This window comes from Heliconius melpomene, chromosome 13 (assembly GCF_056956725.1).
Source record: "Heliconius melpomene rosina isolate 202511_hmr_F chromosome 13, ASM5695672v1, whole genome shotgun sequence".
Lineage (NCBI taxonomy): Eukaryota > Metazoa > Arthropoda > Insecta > Lepidoptera > Nymphalidae > Heliconius > Heliconius melpomene.
Window position 1 is genome coordinate 7,593,038 of NC_140401.1, and position 22,037 is coordinate 7,615,074.

General features: G+C 31.8%; 1 protein-coding gene across 7 annotated transcripts in view; it reads left to right on the forward strand.

The window, feature by feature from the left end:
• Positions 1 to 30: 30 nt before the first annotated feature.
• Positions 31 to 22,037, forward strand: part of cno (adherens junction formation factor afadin) — a 49,970-nt gene continuing 27,963 nt past the window's right edge. For 3 of the 7 annotated variants that reach the window (XM_085196009.1, XM_085196007.1, XM_085196010.1), the window contains exons 1-9: positions 31 to 2,821; positions 5,361 to 5,422; positions 12,742 to 12,872; positions 13,671 to 13,779; positions 13,971 to 14,161; positions 14,771 to 14,927; positions 15,281 to 15,406; positions 16,354 to 16,511; positions 17,288 to 17,369. In XM_085196009.1, coding sequence (XP_085052135.1) covers positions 12,765 to 12,872; positions 13,671 to 13,779; positions 13,971 to 14,161; positions 14,771 to 14,927; positions 15,281 to 15,406; positions 16,354 to 16,511; positions 17,288 to 17,369 — 931 coding nt within the window. In that variant the 5' untranslated portion in view covers positions 31 to 2,821; positions 5,361 to 5,422; positions 12,742 to 12,764. The other 4 variants (XM_085196008.1, XM_085196012.1, XM_085196013.1 and 1 more) reach the window with 4 other exon arrangements.

A 22,037-nucleotide genomic window follows, 5' to 3' on the forward strand; every position in this document is an offset into this window, starting at 1 on the left:
TATATGTAATTTCATAAGCATTACTAATCAAATCTATCCTACATTGTAATATATTTACAAATAAACATATAAGATATTAATTATATGTTAGCAGCAAATACGGTCATAACTTTTTTGTGAGCTGCTTTTCTTCCATTTTGTCGGCTATTTCCAGAAACAAGTCCTCGTTACCAAAGCGAGGAAATGAAAATACACCTATCCCCCGATTTACACGGTAGATACGTTTCTGGGAAAAACGTGTAAATCGAAAATTAAAAATTTTCTAGTCAAAACCGTGTAAATCGAAAAGCTTGCAGAAAATGCATAATTTTGCTATTTAACAGTTGTGTTTTTTTCAATATTTTTAAGTGTTCACCACCAGCTGTTTTAATTCACATAACTAGACGGTTTAACAAAAGTTAAATAATTAATTTTTATTCAAATTAAAATGTTTATTTTTTTATTTTAATTAAACCTATTTGGTAAACTGCCATGATTTCTCCAAAATTTCTCGCATTTTTTCCTCTAAATTTTACTTTAATCACGGCCGTAATTTTCACTTATAATTTACGAATATGGAAAATTAAATCATTTAGTAGAGTGCGATATAAACAAAAAAAAAACTTATATGGAAAACCGTGTAAAAGCGAAAACGTGTAAATCGGGGGATAGGTGTACTAAATATTTTAGTAGGAATGGAACCCACAACTGCTCAGTCACGCTTGTGTTCCTGCGCCATCACCGTATAAAAGGATAATCATAATATGTTTTATATTTCTATTCTGTAAGTTTTTATCTCGACAATTTGCCCTTATATTATCAGTGTATTATACTGTACATATTAAAATTACTTTACAATGTCATGAAATGTGGAAGTCTTAAATTAGGATTCGAAATTTAATTTGTTACAAAAATATTGCTATAGACAGTAAGTCCTTGGTTCAGAAACTTCCAGTTCATATTTTTTTAATAGACCTATATATATATCTATTTTTATAAAGTATTATAAACTAAAAAGTTTAAAAATTGGGCATTGCCTCAAGTTTGAATAAACTAGTTGACTAGTATCAATAATGTACGTTATACCCTACAGAGCCATTATATGCTATTATACCAACGTATCAACATCCAAATTCCTGGCCCTTTAAAGTTTAATAATTCATGTAATAATATTAAATGTTGCAAGTATAAATTAAGGAGTTAATTGTGGTACTTTTAAACAAGACAATGACTACATTCAATAAAAAAAGATATGAAGGAACATTTTTTTTAACGTGTGAGTCCCGGGACGCCTAACAGAAGAGATAACTTAAATTGCTAAGCTTAGGTAATTTTTTTTTTTTTTTTTTTATTTTTTTTTTTTTTTTATATATAAAAAAAAATTATAAATAAGTTTTATATATATTAACATCATAGTATACGGAAAGGTTATTTATTAATAAAATCTTCTATTAATTATAAAATTTATTTTATTCTGTACATGCTCACTTATGTCATTATATGCTCACTGTCAACAGTACAAGTTATTCGCAAGCTAAACATTAAGTCTTGCGAATAGGAAAGCTAGCTATCGCTATGGGTTAGAGTGAGAGAGAAGGAGCCTGTCTGCCGCTGCCGTATGCGTGAGAGAAAGAGAAGCAGGTATCGTTACGCGTTACGTAACGAAGCGGTTTACTCTCCAATAAAAAGTTAACACTTCAAAAAACTATATTTTATTTTTACTGAATTTAAGTTTTTACTATTTATGAAAAGTAAGGACTTGTCACTTGGTGCAGAAGTTTTTTTTTAATTTTTTTTCAAATGACATCTGTGTATTGTCTTGTAATTCTGACTCATCTCCTAGGTAACGAGTTTGGATATTAAGTTGAAAAAGAAAAAGTAAATAAATATTTTTAGACTTAATCCATACTTACTACAAAATAATATTTTTTTAGAAAACTTATAAAAATTGGAACATGTCGCTGTTTGAAGGTTTTCAAGAGTTACGGGTTCATAAACCTCTACGTAATTTTTTTTACACGATTTCATACAAAAATACTAAATAATTATATTATATTTAGATAAATACAGGTTTTTACAAAAATTGTTATATCATTATGGTGGTGTGCAATGAGTCAAGAGATAAGATAGGCTTGGGCATAGGCTGCAGGGCTTGATAAATTCTAATATTTAAAGATATAAATATGAAACTGAATTAAATATTGTGGTATGTGGTAAGTGCATATTATATTTAAAATTTAAATACTTGACGAAATGCAGTATTTATTCCATTTTTTTCAATCTCCAAATAGATTTCTTTTCTTTATAAAAAAAAATTGTCCTTTTATTTACTTATAATTAATAATTTAATATAATTGTTTACATCTCCCTCGTATCTCATGACACGTTATATTGTTTAAATGTAGAAAGGGGGTAAAAATAAAGCTTAAGTGGTAACACTCGACGCTTGGTATGTGAATATTGGATAGATAGCTATAAGTATAATTTGTACATTGAGTGTTGAATGTTGATACTTGCGCATTTCCCGTTTTGTAAACTTCACTGCTTGCGTCAGTTTGCCAGGTTGGGATAAAGTTTCTCCGTAACGTATATTTGTTTTATTTAAAATATCATTTATACTGGCTTACTCGTATAGGTTAGAACGTTTCGTTTGAGTATATCAAATAACTTGCTTTTACGTTATTTTAAGTGAACAAGTGAAAACAATAGTGTGATGAGGTGTTTTAGTATTTGTGCTGTCAAAAAGTTTTGAAAGTTGCTGAACTTTTCATTGTGTGTTTGTGTGATAAAATGTTGGAATATTGGAATGCAGTAAATATTGTAAATGATGTTATTTTTAAAGGTTTGTATTACTAAATACTTTTATGTAAGTTTACTCCTGCATTTTTTCAAATTATTAAACAATTCAACACTTTTCTTTAAAAAAAACCCAAATATATGTTTTAAGTATCATATTCAATAAACATACAACAAAGCAATATTTTTTGTCAAAATAACTGCTGTACTAACTATTATTGTCCAAAGAATATGTACAAATAACAAATTTATATTTAATTTAATAACTATAATAACAGTAAATTTATTCTTGCAAGTGCATCACAGGATAAGTTTGTTGCTAGGTTACAGGCAGGTTTGTGTTTGAGGGCAAACTGTTTAAATCAGATTGTGTTCAGTATGAATGGATCAGACTTTCATCTTAAATGTAAACCTTGTGTAATACTATATTTTTATTTAAAATATGAAAAAATATATAAAATACTGTGAAAAAACTAATTTTATGGAAAACAAAACTACATCATTTGTAAGAAAATATAAACAAATCTTAGAATATTTTGAAAATTTTATTGCTATGTCCATCCTCCATTGTTTTGCACATAGACTTCACAGACTACAGTCTATATTAAAATAAAGTGTAAATTATAAATAATAATGTCTATTATAACAATACTATTGTATATTAATTATTGATTTAATGACTTATTAAACAGTGTAATAAAATCTGTTTGGTACAGGTTATGTGATTAAAAATAGCATCCATAATTCTCCATATAGTAGGATAGATAGTAGGCCTTGTGTCAAGCTATTCCACTCTCCACTGCATAGCAGAACTCACTTTTTTCACAGCAAAAAATAATAAAAATTCAAATGTAATATTCCGCAGTTAGATTCGACTCACAATTATCTTATTTAGAGTTGTCTCACTACGTGGTGTGCTTACAAACAAATATTCTAACATCAAGACAGTTGTTTTTCTCATTCTACCTAATTTAGTCTTCAGCTTCTTTTAATGTAGATATTGAGATGTTATTGCTCATAATAGGTTTATCCTGTTATGTTTTGTTTTCTTATTATGATCATCCTGAGATAAGCACTTTGCTGATACCATGTTGTATGTAGACCACACAGGAGACTGTACAGTAAGAAAGAGATAATGTTTCAATATGAGAATGCTTGGTATAAAGTGATTGACCATTTTTCTTCTACTTGTCTAGTTACAATCAAAGTTAAAACCAATATTTCCAATGAATTAACATTTTCATCTTAAAAATATAGCCTGCATTTAGCAGAATATATATTATCACACAGTTTTTACTTTCTATTTATATTTATTCCAAATTCAACAAATTCAATTAACTTATTTCTGCTATTGTTGATTCTGCTTGTATTAACAAAACACAGTATACTTTTGGTACTATAACAATTAATTGTTTAAGCAAAACCTTAAAAAAATTATCTCTAGCTACAGTTCTTATATAAGTATTGATTACATTCAGGTCATAATTGTACACACTTATAATATCGTAAATAGGAATCTTGTTAAATTTTGCACTATATAAAAATATAGTGGAAAATTTAACAAGATTCCACTATCATATAGAATAAACATTATTTTTTCTATGTAATAAAAATTTACATAAAGATATTTATATAGTATTATAATGGTTATCTTTTTAATCAAGATACTTATAAACCCTACCTATGTTTCATTGGTCTTGAGTCATGACGCATGTTATAATCCGTTGGCTCTATAGCATTGTATATTGAATGACTATAGTATGTGAAGGCTCTGTTATGAATTTTAATTGACTTATATGGTCTTTATTACGAAACTAAGACGCGAAAATCCGACTTAGTGTCTTTTCCGGCGTAATCATGGACGTAGGAATAGCGGGGGCCCAGAAATTTTACCAACAAAAAATTTACCCCAAAAACAAGGAAACAATGCTTACATGAACATATATGTTCAATGCTTAAATCGAGGCTCCATCCAAAAAATATCTCTAGATAGGATAATGGGCGTAATATAAAAAAAAACCTTTGCGGTTTGCAGAATATACAGACATTATTATGATGATAAAAAATTAAAATGCTACTAAAAATTAATATGTACTATACGTACGAAAACTTGTACAGTTTGATGACAATTGACAATATAAAGTTGTGTGTGATTTGAGGCGAGTCTTAAATGTCACAGGTTGTGCGTTCGATTCCCACTCGAGGAAATGAAATATATAATATTCTCTGCTGTCGAAGCAAGTTTCGCTACTCAAGACGCCAAATAGGGAACGGAGTGTCTTAACACCAGGTCCCCCCTCCCTACGCTGCTGTAAGTGGGATTTACAACATTTCGTTCCCCTAAATTATATTTAATTCTTATTAATATCACTAAAGGTAAACTTAACAATAGTACATATAAAATTTATGTGATTATATTTTGATAACTCTTTTCATAGACAATATAATGCTGACCGCAATGCATGTTTGTTATCAATTAAGGCCATTATTGCAACTGCGTTAATGAATGACCTTATTACGGTATTGCTCTAATTTATTCACTAAATGATATAATCATTGTAATGGTATAATTTGAATTGTTTCAGATAGTATGGTGTGAATGCACTGCACTCTAGTATTCGTGGCCCACACGTCACATTCCAACAAGGTGAGTGATCTTGAAATGTTATTTATACTCTAATAGAGGCCCACCACGGTCTCCTTTATTGCGAATTCTATTTTTCATACAGTATCCCTTTCTTATTGCCCGTCAGAAAATTATTACGAAAATCTAGATAAACCTTTGCACTCGTGAATATGTCTACTTATTTGTCTAGGATGTTTTTATATGAGTTTCTTTTAAATGTGCTAAAATTGCGTACTGATACCCTTAGTATAAAATATGTGGATATTTTTTATTGTTTTAGAGAAAAACACTAAAATCGCTTAATAATATGGTGTGCCGCCTATACGGCGAAATACGAGTGTAAAACATAACGTATGTCTTTTTAACCATATCACACACATCTCATTTCCGTCACTGGCCACGTGAAGTTATGTCGAAGAGTATATCAATGATAAATAGGTACATGAACCTCGCAGTAGGTCAAAGCTTGTTAGATGTCCTGAATTTTTAAGTAAGCTATTACGCTTGTACAATGTTAGCCACCGCGCTCTTTTCTCTCGTTGATTGCGTCTTTACTTTCACACGACACGATGGTTTCACTATAAGGGACATTTCCATCAGCTTTCTGCTTTCGACGGACATTGGCTTGAACTCTTTTCCGTTTGACGCAATCACTGCTATTTATAAGCATTTCCTGTTTTTTTTATTGACTTATGAATAATTATTGTTTTCTTTATCAGTTTACAGAATTTCATTATAATGAATATCAGTTATGATTAGAAGCCGAAAGCTATTATAATTTACTTAATATTGAACGTATTAAGCATAAATTATTATATTTAAATATGTAGAATGATTTTATTGCAAGTAATAAGAACAAAGGCATATTAAGGTATAGAGTACCACATCAACAGGGCGATTGCTTCTAATTCAATTAGGCTGCAAGTAGAACGCGTCTGGCATTCTTACAAACGGCTTCAGCCTCGTATTATGGGCTTTAAAAGTATAACACGACCCTAGAAGCGATCATTGAAGAATGAAAGAGCTGCTCACTTTTTGTTTCTGATGAGTATTGGCATAGTAAGTACCAACAGGCTAATTCAAAAATCATTCAACGTTCTTGTGGATGTGGACTCTACAATCACTATTGTAGAGTGTAATGTAAATGTTCGCGATATAAAATCGATAATACTTACAAACATATAAATATCTTTTGCATTACACACAGGCCCAAGCACTGATACCTGTCTATGACCTAATTTAGTCTTGAAATATTGCCAAAACGATCTATCCTTAAATTATATAACTTAACATATAGTACAATACACTGTAATCGCTTCGGATAGGATTTGCGACGTGGTGACGGTCACGTAGGGACTAATCTAATAGTGCATCTATTGATTCTCACATTCCTGGCGTTTTTTTCTTTTGTAGGTTTAAAATTATGTGTTACGTTATTCTACTTTAAAAGTTATTTTTTCTCATTAAAATAATGTTTATTTCGAATGAACTCATTTCTTCACAGTGGTTGATGTTCCACATGTAACTGATTATTGGTTAACAATTGGTTCATTCTTACCAAGATATGCAATTTGCGAGTAACCAAGGCTCAACAGTTTTTAAAAACAATAGCTTGTAAAGTATGTGTTGTATTTTGGATGAACATCATTGACGCAATATGTTCATTGTGCGATTTAATCTTTCATTTCCGAATGGATGCCTTTGTTATTAGATTTTAATTTCATTTATACTGGTGTTTCAATATATGCAATTTATTTGGTACAGGCATTGTAATGTGAGATTTATGACATTTACATTTTTTCAAGGATATCGTGTAATTTTTATCCCTACATTAATGCCCTAACTTAAATATATTTTGTATCCTGTTATTAAATATAAGGTTTTATGGAAAAAATGCGTGAGTGCAATAAGGCACGCCGCTCGGTACCTGGCTCCGATTTACTCGTAAACTGGTGGTGGTCGATATGCCGACTGAATGACAATGAAATATAGGTATATCGCTTCCTTAAATGTCATTAACCGACTAAACTACATTACGCTTATTCCGGGCTTCCGTAGATCTAAAAAAACACAACAGTTTCATGCAGGATAAATTACAGAAATTACTTATATTATTTTTATTGGGCTAGCTCGACATTAAAATTACATTTAAAAAAATATAAAGATTAATATAGTTTATTTGTCTTATAGTTAAATGGAGCCTATTAATTATATTATACAATATTTTAGTTTCTTTAGCTTTTAAAACTGATATTTTAATCATTTAATCAATTAAATTAATTTAATTTGAACTAAATCCAAGTCCAAGTCATTTTAAATTCAATAGATAATCGAAAGTCATACATTATCGCGTCGCGAATACAAGACGGGACATATTTTTTTTTGCTACGCGTCCGAAGTATTCGAGAGCGGCTAGACAGTAGACGTTGTGTAGAGCTCGACTTGTGAAGCTCTCACTGACGCACCGGAACGAAAACCGACTGCTAAACTATTGCCCTACTATCACTTTGCCAACTACTCTCTAAATAAATTACATTGATGGATAGTATTTACTAAAAAAAGAAGAAGTAGTAGTGAAGTTCCTTCGAATCCAATTGCAATATTTTATAATTATTAACTTAAAATTAAATATCGCGAAAATTGTTGCATTATTATATTAGTTTTTTAGTAAAATGCTACATTTAATTTAATATTGTATTTTAAATAAATTTAAATATAATTAATTTCAATAAAATAAATTAACTGAATTATATTGTAATCGTAACCGTAATGACCGAAATGTAATATATGCCATGATTTTATATTCCATTTGTTTTAATATTTATTTTAAAGTCTACGATCGTATTGTCATCTTGGCACTTAAAAATAATGTGTACCAGTTTTCGAAGTAGGACTAGTCAGGTGTGCGTTAAGTTTAGTAATAGATGAACTTTATTTTATCATTCTTGTTTAAGTTTATAATAGTATGTAAAATAATATATTTTGTCTTTTTAATTGAACCTTAATATTTTTGAGAAATGTAACTCTTTATTACCGAAATCATTTACTTGATCACACATATAAAAACAAATTTAATACTATTTAAATTGTATAATTTTTAAACCTGTTAAAAATAATTATAAATCAGATAAATCCATAAAAATTATAACTTATTGAGTATCGCTATTGGTAGTGTATAATTTAGTGAAGTGCTTTGCATAACTTCTATGTGAGTCACTCTTGCCTTTAGTTCCATACTGGCATTCTAATGTAATGGAGCAATTATACATAAAAATAAACTTACCTTATATAATTTTTATATAAATTTTCGTTATTCACTGGATAATTCGAATTATTTATTAATATTATCAATGGTGTTTCTACAAAGATGATAATGTTTATCATCGGTAAACGGTAAATTTTAAAACTAGCCGACCTTCTTGAAAGTTTAAACATGGACAGGTGTCCGCTAGTCCGCATCTGTCAATTTAAAAGAATCCATCCTCAGATAACATCTGATTATAAAAATATGTAAAACCTTTTTCATTAATGAATGTTAATGTGAGGCAATCGACATCAGCATCCAGTTACATAACCTACATGGGAGTGTTCTCAGTTCACACAAAGGCCTTGTTCTCAGGCCCGTTTCGCACCGCTCGCGTCATGCGACGGCACTCTGCACCCGGCAGACATCAAGTTTCAAGATTCCCGTAACACGAGTTGAAGATCGCGCTATCATATAAATGAACTGATGTGATAGGTGTGTGTATGCGTGTAGCTTCGTGTGGTTTGACATAAGAGTCACTGCTGGCGCATATACCGCTACGACGACCTGACTGATGATTGCTCATCATAATATAATTGAACTCAATTATATATAAGAAACACCTGCTATCGTAGTTTTACAATTTATAGATTGGATGAGAAATTAAGATCAGATTCATTATGCTTCATGCATGCAGCCATTAATTTTGCTATATTATTTATAGAAGTATTTAATGGAATATATGTACACTTTGTTATATTCGTTAAAACAATGTTTTCGAAATTATATTATTAAAGCATACGTAAGTTGCGAGGTTCGGCGTAATGTGGCGATACGTCCACTTGTTACGCCCCTATGCACTTGCCGTGGGGGTCGGTGCTCACTTTAGTTTTTGCACCCCTTCAAAGTTTAACTTAATTTGTTCCCACGATACGGCTAGCTTATGTTATATGTATTTTATGCTAAACATGATATAGCCTCGGTATTTGATATATTACCCTTCCACTAGATGCTTTTTCAACCAAATCCAACTTGTTACTTGTACGAATGTTTCTCCACACAATCGTAAACAGCTTCTTAATAATTTGATAAAAATTGTCACTTATCTCATTACGTTCAAAATATTATTCATTTAGGTATACGGTATACAGGGCCGCAGTATATACACTGACTAGCGGACGCGCGCAGCTTCGCTTGCCTATTTAAGGGTGAGTTCTAATAACCCATGAAACATGTGTTCAATGAAATATTTTTAAGTCTAAATTTCAAATTTTATAAAACTCGGTGGCGATTTAAAGATTTTTCCATACAAACTTTCAACCCCTTATTTGCACCCTTAGGGGGTGAACTCTAGAAAACCATGAAACATGTGTTTAATTATATACGTTTAAGAGTCTGAATTTCAAATTTTATGAAAATTGGTGACGATTTAAAAAAAAACCTATACAAACTTTCAACCCCTTATTTGCACTCTTAGGGGGAGAATTCTAGAAAACGATGAAACACGTGTTCAATTAAATACTTTTAAAAATCTAAATTTCAAATTTTATAAAAATCGGTGCCGATTTAATTTTTTTTCCATACAAACTTTGAACCCCTATTTCACCCCTTTAGGGTTAAATTTGTTCAAAATCCCTTCTTAGTGGATGTCCAGATTATGAAAGTAAACTTTTGTCCAAATCTACCATCAGCGGTTAAGGCTGTGCGTGCGTCTTACCTCAGTCAGTGAGGACAAGTCCTTTTATATATATAGATTACAAACATATAGGGATTATACAACTTAGCATTGTTTTCACAACTAACACTACTTTTATATGATTAGGTACCAATTCTCTCTTTTTCAAACGCCGTCGCACATCTTTATAATTTAAATGTATACTACAGCTATATCTTGTAACTGTTCAAAGGTAAATATAACATAGGCAAGTGCGGCGTGAACCCAAGCGTAAACTTCCGACACGATTGACAACATCGTGACCAATTACTAATACATAAGTACCTAATGTCGATGTAGCACTCCATAAATAATATTTAGAGTTTGGTAATAAATTAATAGAGACAAAAGTAATATTTATAGCAATTTTTTTTATAATTGAGATAGAAAGTTATTATGTTATTTCAATTAATTCATCATCAAGTAGTAGTTAACGATTTATCATTTCATGTTATATGATAATTATTGGTTGTTAAATTATAATACAAAAATCTTATCAAATTGTGGTTGCCGCATCAACAACAATTTGATAAGATTTTATTAGCAGATTCGTACAGCCGATCCTTGTTTGTAGTTTGTTTTATTTTAAAAGTCGCTACCTATTTATAAAGTCTATAATATTATTTTTTTGTCAAATTATTTATTTTACATTATTTTTAACGTGTAATATGAGACTAATGATTTCATGCAGTATATTATAAAAATACTGTCATATATTATATAGATGTGTTGACTAAACCAAGTTAAGTTAGATAATTTTATTAAAATATGGTCACCAACTTCCCCGAAAAATTGTTACCGATAACACACGTTATCGGTAACAATCGGTAACAACATTCTTTTTCAATCAAATCCGTACGCTTGTGGAACTCTCTACCAGTAACAATTAGACAAGCTAAAACATTACCAACCTTTAAAAAAAGACTTAAGGAATATTATATGACACTGTAATCCTAAGAATAATTAACAGATGCAATTATTGTATATTTATGTACCCAAATAATGTGTTTAAGTATGTATTTATATATTTTCATATATATATATATATATATATATATATATTTATATATATATATGTATGTATGTATGTATGTATATGTGTATGTGTTTGTGTATGTATGTATATGTGTAGGTTTATTTTTATAAGTATATATATTGTCGTATCTATAATAATGACATACTCAGTGCACCTCTTCCCATTTAATTAATGATCTCCTCTACCCCAAGGTTGCCTGGAAGAGATTGCTCATTTAGCAATAAGGCCGCCTATTGTACTATCATAACAATATTATCTCTCCTGATTGTGATACATGTTTGGTGTACAATAAAGAGTATTTTACTTTTACTTTACACGTTAAATACCGTGGCGTCATCTTATAAGCAGGTTCAAATGTTCTATGATTTTTTTACTATTTATATGTATAGTAATTTGTAAGAAGGAAATGATGTACAAGAATCGTTCTGTAGAAGCGCAATTTACAGCTCCAACGCTAGGTCGGTTAAAACTACATTCGGAGTTCGGACGGGCCATATGTTTACGTTATAAATACAAACACGCGTGTAGGTGCGCAGGCGCACATGATGAATGCCAGAAACCGCCCACAAACATTTTTCTTATTTCTGTATTTTATTGTACGTAAATGCGATTTTTTATATTAAAACTATGTCATAGTGATACCCGCGAAAATTGGTGGCCGGAAGAAAGGTGATGATGTTAAGAATGTCTCTCTCTATCTTCACAAATATTAAAGCCTGTCTAAGATATCACGTATTCCTATGCTCTGTTTAAAGCGCATCGCGAAAAATATAACACATCTGAGAAAGAAGAAATAACTAGGCTCAGATATTTTTAGAGAATATCGTTACTATGGTGTAATTATTATTAAACAAGTAGTGCATATTTAAATATACAAATTATTGCTTATTTTTCACCATGACCACCTGTCGTCAACTGTATATTTATTAAGTTGTAAAGAATGAAAACTAAACCATTATCGTTTTTATCTAAATTATTTCTCTTATCTCCAGGTATCTGGTGTAAATGTAGGCGCGGCGGATATGTTACGACTTATTTTTGTTTTAATGTTGTTATGTTTTTAAATAGCTATTCTATTGCAGTGACAATATGGAAAATCCTATTCTAAATCTGATATTTTTCTGTTGTCTTTAGTAACGAACAATTAATAGATTCCTTCTACTCGAGGCCAGTTATAATAATTGTATCTCGTATGTATAATCATTTAACAATTATTAAATGTATGTCACAACGATCGTAGAAATAACATAATAGACCTACATATTCAAAACTTTTTTTAGTATAACTTAATTTAAAGATTATGTTTTCCTTTTTTTTTTAATTAATTGAAAATATAATAATTGCAGGCGGTGCTTAATGTGGTGACAGGATGGACGCGGCGGACAAGCGGATGTTGGATCGCGAGGCGCTCCGCAACATGATCCAGCAATGGAACGCCAACCGCCTCGACCTGTTCGAACTCAGCGAACCCAACGAGGTAACTGATACTATTGTTTAGAGTAAGCTATGCTACTCCGTGCTTGAAATAACAGTGTTCTAGGAATTAGTTATATCAATGTTTTAGATAGAATTTAACAATATTATGAACTCTTAAGTTTTATATAGACTTTATTATTTAATACCATTCTGTACTTACGTGTCATATTAATAAACAAAGAAAAGCGTTTGTAGCGATTTAGTTTCAGAACTACTTATTACTTTTGTGTATTTTAAAACGTGACTCATACAAGTAATTTGCTTAGATAAGTTTGTCATCATACTTTATCTTAGGTACCAAGAACAGGATCGCGATAGCGTTCTTCCGTTTACAATGCTTTATCTTACAATGGTCTATTTTATTGTTAATTTTTTTCCAAGTTCTTAAGCACTGTAACATGCACTAGCTTTTTACTTCATACTCGGCGAACATTAATTGTCTCACAAGAGTAGAGATATTTTATTATTTTAAATTAATTTAAAGAATTATAATTTATATATTATGTGGGAAAAGTTACAATTTCTTTAATATACAGTTTTAGTTTTTTTTAATGTTTTATCTTTATTTATTAATTAAAACATAAACTTTTAGCTTCTCGCCTTATCCCGCACATAGTATGGTAGGCAGAGGGAACCTGGGCACCTAGTGTTAAGATATCCCGTTGTTATTTAGAAACTTCCGTTCTCACTGTCCACGGAATGTCCCCATGCGCCACGATTGACGCAGGACACTTAAAATATAATTAATAGCTTATATTTTAATAAATGGTTAAAATATGTTATATTTTTTTATTTACAGAACTTAGAATTCCATGGTGTAATGCGCTTCTACTTTCAAGATTCGGGTCAGAAGATAGCAACTAAGTGTATCCGTGTTGGCTCTGATGCTACTGTCAGTGATGTTATAGGTAAGTCTGTGTGAACGTTATTTCTGTATTTGGTTAGTGTTTTTAACTGTTTCACTGCGCCTCTATTGCCTTAATATGTTGCAATTTAATAATTTACTTTTTAATTTATTATTAATTTAAAACATTTAATAGTATTAAAATAATTATTTTTATTCTCAAAGATGACCAAAGTGCCTTTTTTATAATTACAGAAACCCTCATAGAAAAATTCCGTCCAGACATGCGTATGCTATCGCTCGGTTCCTACTCGTTGTGGGAAACACACGGGCCAGATGATGAAAGAAAGTTGGAGCCCCACGAGAAACCCTTGCTAGTCCAGCTCAACTGGCACGCTGATGACCGTGAAGGGAGATTTCTACTTAAGTGCCTTACAAATAATGAGGTAATTATTTTAGTAGATTATCATTATATGCCGGTTCATTGTGTTTAGGACTCATATAGGGCTAACGTATTAAAAAATAACCAAAATCAGAGACCACACATACGATACATTATGCGACATTACTTCCTCACATAACATCTACCATAATGTTGATATGTTTAAAATCTGAAATAAAATAAATACTTTAACCAGCACTACAGTCAAGTGCTTTAAAATATTTTATGTTTTCGGTTTAACAAGGTATAAGAAATGGAGAGGCGATAAACTTTGTTTGTTCATAAATTTAATATTTTATAGGCACCTTACTTACTACGGTGTATTTTAATGCTAATGACCTTTATCAAATTAAAAAAATATATATACGATTCTAACGATATAATTGAACGTAGTGGGATTTGCAACCGCGCCTCGTGGGCGGTTTCTAAATCTCGATATGTTCAACTGTTATAAACGTTTCTAAAAAAGTATTTTTCTTAAAAAAAAAATACTTCGTAAAATATATGAAGTATTTTACGAAGTATTTTTTTCCCACTTAAGTGGGAAATATAATAAGCTAGATTTCTAAAAAAGTATTTGCGATTTTTCTTAAATTCATTATTTATTTTGCAGGTCTCACTGTCTTCAGTTAATGAAAAAGCTGACCAAAACTTCAAACGAAAATTATCGAAACGTGAAAAGAAAGAACTTAAAAAGAAAGAAAAATTATCGCGATTAAAATCTGACACTAACAATGAAAATCGACCAGTTGCAGAAAAGTTATATACAGGTGAATAACAATTATAACAAGTTACGCCCATAATGCTAGTTTATTTTTTAGCATGTAAAAGATACCAAAATTAGAATTATCGCCAATATGTTATTGAAATATTTTTTTTATATAGATTTGTCTTTAGCAAAAAGCTTTGTTCCTTTAATAAATAAAATCCTTACATTATATATACAATAACATGGGCAAATTACTGATCATGTGTAAAATACCACATATATGACACATTTATACAATTATACATAATACTGTTATCATATACATTTCACTTATTGTTGCTTGATGTTGTCTGCCTGCTATGTGTATATTTTGTTGGTATACCTTACAAATAGATAAATTTTATTATGTTCTAGAACTACCTGAAACATCGTTTACCCGAAGTATCAGTAACCCTGAAGCTGTTATGCGTCGACGTCGTCAACAGAAACTTGAGAGAAAATTGCAACAATTTCGTTCTAAGGACGGTGGACCTGATACTGGTCAGTATTTTTTTGTTTAGCGTCACGGATGTATCCCATCCCATATATAGAAGGGTAGGCAGACGGAAGTTCTTTCTTATAGATATGTGTAGTGTATACTGCATAGTGCATATTCACTTTCTCCTCAATTTTCGCGACGTTATGTATTGAGTAAAGACAACGCCGCAACTTGCCCTGTTCCCAAAGCGAGGAAATGAAAAGAATTCATACCCCCGAGAGTAAATTAAAACCCCAACTGTCGCGTTGACAATCAGACTGCCGCCTCCAAGACGGCCTCCACCTATAAAATAACATATTAACATAACTTTGAATATGCACATTATGTAGTATGTATTGACTTAACCGGTGGAAACGATAGTTGTACGATCTATTAACTATTAGGTACCTTAGATTAAATATTTGATTTTATAACAATTTGAAGTCACTTCTTTATATAAGTATTTAGAGTTTAAGTTTGCCTTTATATCGAATCGAGTATAGCTGATATTGTAGTGGTGAACGGTGAATTTTTTTTGACGATACGTCGGTCTAAAAAGATTTCAACTTTATACTGTACACCAAAGGCATAAGATGGCACGCGTGTCGTTTTAAAATGTTGCAGTTAACTGTAATTTTGACTAAAGAAAAATGTCGTTCTGTTATTTGCAATACGTCGACGTAACAGTAATGGCAAAATATCGATAATGAAAACCAAATATTCTAGGTACAGGTGTCTTTTCATTTAATTAATTACTCAGAATAAATATAAAGCTTTCTAAAGGTTACATAAAAATCTTTAAAATTATATAAAATACGTATTTTTTATCTTTTTGAGTAGTCACTTTTATATTTAATCAACAAATAAGTATAACACGCAAATATGTGAAATATAATGAATCACAACAAACTAAATATGTTATTTCTAAAGCAAATAACATTAGTTATATATAGTATAATTTAAAACACAGGTGGCACACTGAAAATCTACGGGTCGTCCCTCTGCCCGGATGTGCCGTACAAGACGCTGCTGCTGTCGGTGGGCGACTCGGCGGCGGCGGTGGTGCGCGAGATGCTCGACAAGTACGCGCTGTCGCGGCACGATCCGCACCAATACTGCATCGTGCAGGTTTGTCGTGGATATTATCTAATTACCATAAACAACTTATGTAGCGTTAAACTATTTGAAAGAGATTTGAGAACGTATGGCTTAGTGGTCAGTGCGCTCGTATGTATCCCTCAATTTTTTTTACGTTTTTATAAAAAATATTTTTCTTTTCTAAGTATGGAATAATGATGTAAAAATGTAAAAAATATCTCAAGCGATTAACTTGTTAAATTAAAACTGAAATTGTATCTAAAATATTTTATTGACTGCGACTGAGTGAGAGCTGATAACCATTATTTTTTCGATTCCATACATCATTTTCTTACAAACTATGTTGGGTTCACTAAAAATACATGTATCTACAATTTATTAAAAAATCTAATTGCCATAAATAACATTAAGTATAGGTTGTTGCGTAAAAATTTTGCGAGTCAACCAGGATGTAACCTATTCTACTATCAAGTATCATTTGTAAAAAGAAATTCCATTAAAAAACAGTTACCTGCAGATTTTCGTTATACCATTGTATAATTAAACATTTAATAAATCCAAATATTGAATTTAAATTTAAATTTGAGGGCCTCATGGTAAAACCGCGTCTGATTGTAAACGCAATGGTTGTGAGTTTGAGCCCCCTCGGGGGAATGATTATATTTGAATTATTTTAATTTTCACGTACTGGTAGACAGTGCACAGCGATGAGTTCTGCCAATCAATACGCGAAAATTTGCAACGGAGGATCTTCACACCATGCACCAACGCGTCGAGCTATTCTAACTAGTATAACTATTTCGTAGGTGGATACGGCTGACAACTTGGAATATGTACTGGAAGACGACGAATGTCCACTCGCGATCGTAATGTCGCACCCACATCGCAGTGAGTAATGAAATATTTTTTAAAAATAATTTTTATATTGTCGGCATCCATTGGCCATCGTCTGACTGTAAACGCGACGGTTGTGGGTTTGATTGCTTGAGCTTGCGCGGGGACGAAGAAAATACTTTATATTCATCTTCTCGCTTTGGCAAGACAAAGTTTATGCCCGGCCGCGAGTCTTGCTGAAGGGACCATTCTTGGTTATTGAACATGGTGTTGTTAAGAAGTTTAACATCTTTTTCAAGAATGATATTGTTTACCATGGCTTTATACACTTGTGCACTACTTCTACTTCACAAAGAATAAGGCTCAGTCACTCTTTCATAGCTAACAGCCCACTTAACAATCACTGAAGTCGGGTTATGCCCACGTTGTACTCTGTTGACTATTTGGGAAGCTTCCTTAGAGCTTTCAGCATAAGTTTTTTTTTTTTGGTAAAATATTGCTCAATATATAAATTTTCTCATAAAATATACGAGTATAATTAATCTCCAGAGCGGAGATAAAACTTTAAACCATCATACAGTAAAAACCTGTACCACTGTGGCCCTATGGCCTGGATTCATTGTCTCGTATGTTCCAGATCTTGTTTATTTTTATGTCATTGGGAAAAGTATATTACTTTAAGCAGCTTTTATGGATGCGGTATTACAATATTTCTTTAACTAGACATCAGATGGTTCTTCAGTAGATGTTCCAGGTCTTTAATATTTATATGTCAATGGAAAATTCTCATCTATTACAACAACTTTCGTTAATGCGGCATTTCGTAATTTCGGTTGATTCGTTGGACCTTAATATTAGTATGGATAAACGCATGACTTAAATTGAATATTAATTATAACTTTAATAAATATACCAGCCTTTGCGTACAATTATAGTTATTTTTACATAACAAATCTAGGAGGTGTGTGTCCTTACATAAATTATTCTGTTTTATCTTTAAGCAATTTGGCATCACACTGCCAGTTGTCAGTTGGCGAGCATTTGAAATTTAATGAAGTTAACTTTACGTTTCCTGCATTTATTATAAATCAAGTTGTAACATCAGGCTAAATCAAAACAGGAACACGAACTTTAATATTTACGTTTATATTTGATGCGGATGGAAAAAGTTGCACATATCAATAAACAAGCAAAATTGAAAGAATCACATTTATATTTTTTTAACAAATACAATTAATAATTTAATTCAAATGAATAGAATGAAAATTTACTTCTGTACGTTTATAAATAATTTATAGTATGATAATATTATTGAAATAATATTGTTTCTTGTTAATCGTGAATTTTTTAAGGAATTATCGTACCTTTAATGTAAGGTTAGTGCGAGTTATTTTAATTTGAATGTCATTTTAGAGTGCTGTGTCTAAAAAGTCTGCTTTAACTTATTTAACTTGTATTTATCTAAATTACGGGTTAAAAGTCTCATTTAATCAATATGTGTTCACTTTGGATTATGACTTTGTATGCAAAAATATTCTTCTTAAAGCTCAAGGTATTTTTTATAAAAAAACATATTATATTTTTATGTAAACTACGCCATAAGTTTAATAAACTTATTAACTTTTTGCTAACTAAAATACTATAAAACAGAAGTAGGCGTCTGTAGCTTGTAGTAAAGCTCGTCTGACTCGCAAGCTGTTCGCGCGTAGAGCTCTGGAGCGGACAATGGTCGTTGTGCTCACTGCTCACAATGGGAACACATGACGGGAGCGCGCGGGCGGCAGGACGCGCCAGTAGTCTCGCAGACGCCGCGCCGCGTGCCGCCCGCTTCGCGCACCTTTCCGAAATGGATTGGGGCATTCGTCGTAAGTTCGATCAGACCAACTATTTTGTAGAACTCCCGAGAGTACCCCGTAGTGAATTCGGACGCCTCGTCCGCGGCCACCGTGATCGAAGCCGATAGTAAACAAACGCATGTGGCACCGCCGAGTAGTTCGACCGGTGTGTCCGCAGATGCCGGTCTACTTGCCCGTGTTGGTATTTTTAACTCGTTTCTCAGTTCGATGCCCGTTGTTTCGCCGAATCGATATGCATAATAACGTCCTTGAAAGTTTTACGTCGCGAAAGTTTTTAAAAGTGTTCATGATCTCCTAAGGCCAAAGCTTAGCTTGCACAAACTTTCGCCGTTCACTCGTAAGTCACAAACTTGTTTTGAACTTTGCTACGCATGATTTCGTTCACTTCTTGAGTCATCTAACGGTGACTTTCCAACTTGAATTTTTATAATTTGTTACTGTTAAAACTACAAGATAGCAGTAAAGCAGTAAACTGAGAGAAGGTTTGTTTCTCTCGACAAATGCAATTTTTATAGAACTTTGTGTCGGCGCTTACAAGCAATTGACCTTTAGCTTTAGTGAGATCACCCTTAATGCAATATTATTTGCAGTGTATGTTTAATTAATATTGCTTGTTTCCATTTTTACTAAATATATTTGATGCAAGTATTTTGTTTCATTTTATATTCGGCAATAGTTGACATTTCATATTCTTCACGGTATTATACATTATAAAATATATTTCGAAGCATTTATTAAATATGTATAAATTTATTTTATCACTGAATTGTATTTCAGATTAATCGTTTTATAACATCATTAATTTCTATCATTATATCATAAAAGTCGTATCGTATAGCTACGGATACTTGACTCAGTAACCTTATAAAACAGCCTCACAAGACAAATAGATCGTATATTAGCTCGGAAACAAGCTTATAAGATGGATGATTTGTGCCTATATACAAATATGTTATACCTATGCTATATTATTTCTCGAAAAGTTCATGAAAATATATGTATTATTATTTTTTATAGAATATAAAGGTTAGAGAAATATGACTAAAGCTCTGATAAAGTTATGCATAACTAATACTCTAATCTCTATAATACCTTTGCTAGCTACGAGTGTTGGGATATTATGCAGGATAAACTACGACGTCTACGTTGTCCTCCTTAATTTATTCAGGTTTCGACATTGTTTGCCATTACAATAGGTTAATTTAAATATTAACTGAATTTATTAACAATTATATGTTTATAATATTTAAGTCTGAATTTTTTGGCACAGTATCTGACTGCTAACGTGATGGTTGTGGATTCTATTGCGACTCCTGGGCATGGATTAAATTTATTTCCTCGCTCTGGTAATAAAGCAAAGTGCGGCGTTGAGTTCCGCCACTCAACAAAACATGCAATATCTTAAAAGTTTCGATGGAAAACACATTAAATTCCTCTGCCCTCAATTCTTCAATTTTTTTAAACAGTTCCTTAATATTGTTTTAGCCTGACGCTGTATCCCATATGTTGCTATAAGCGGGATACAGCGAGAAGAAACAAAAATTAAGAATCTGTTTAAAGAATTTGAAAAAATGTCTCTGAACGAGCGACAAACAGCACATTGAAATCATGTGTTTAACGCCTGAAAATTTAACTAATACAAGAGATGTATAAGTAAACGAAGCATTACGCTTGCAAAGGTGGATCTACGTCTTTGTTAGTAAATCGTAACTTTAGGGATTACGACTGCTTATGAGGAACGGAGCTCGTCGCCTGTCTTTTATGGTCGTTTGTCACGCACGCTCCTTATCGTTATATTAACAATTTTATGATTGATAGCTATATGTTTTAGCTTAAGTTTTTTAAAAAAACCATTAATAAGGCCAGTCGAGTTGAAGCCTGGGGCATAAGCGTATGGCTGTAAACGCGACAGGTTGTGTGTTCGATTCCCGCTCGAGGAAATGAAATATTTAATATTTTCATTTCTTCGCTCTGGTGTCGAGGCAAAGCGCGGCGTTGAGTTCCGCCACTCGTCATGCAATGATTTCAGAATTCGGCGAAAAGTAGGGACCTGAGCGTCTTAACACAAGGGTCCCTCTGTCTACCCTGCTAAATTAAGGATATAGCGTGAAGCTGAAAAAAAAGAAATGTGAATGCCGACTTATAATATCATTACATATTTTTAATTATATATTTATACTTAATGTAGCGTAACACATATGTAGCGAACTTGTAAATTATTATTTTTTAACGACTTTATATACATTTTCTATAATTTAAATATATTTATTTACCTTGACGTATCCCTCAGAAGTCAGTTCAAATTGAACTGTCGCTTTGGTTTCATACAAAGTGAAACGCTATTTGTACTCTACATCGGTGGAGTCCTGAAAGCTACGTTACAAACAGATCACGTCCTACTTCTGTAAAGGTCACGTCCCAACCTCTATTACGTTATGTGCCAAACGCTAAAGCTAAAGATGATAAAACTTTACATTTATTTTACGTACTACTTTTATTTGAAGCTTTTATATGTTTTCTTTGACAAAGATCTCTTTCTCTCTCTTTCTTTGAGGCTATCATGGTGCAGTGGCACTGCGAGTGACTGTAGACGTTACCTACGGTATTAGGCGCAATTCCCTCTCGGGGAAATTAAAAATTAAAATATGTTTATTTCCTTTTTCTTGTAACAACACAAGACGCGGCGTTGAGTACCGCCACTCAACACACAATGTATCGAAGATGCGGCGGAAAGTGGAAAATGAAGTGTCAAATCATTATGTTCCCTCTGCCTACTCTACTTTTTGCGGGATAAAGCGTGAAAAGATACTTTTTTTTACATAACTACAAGTTTCAATTCATTTCAAAGTATTTTTTACATATATTC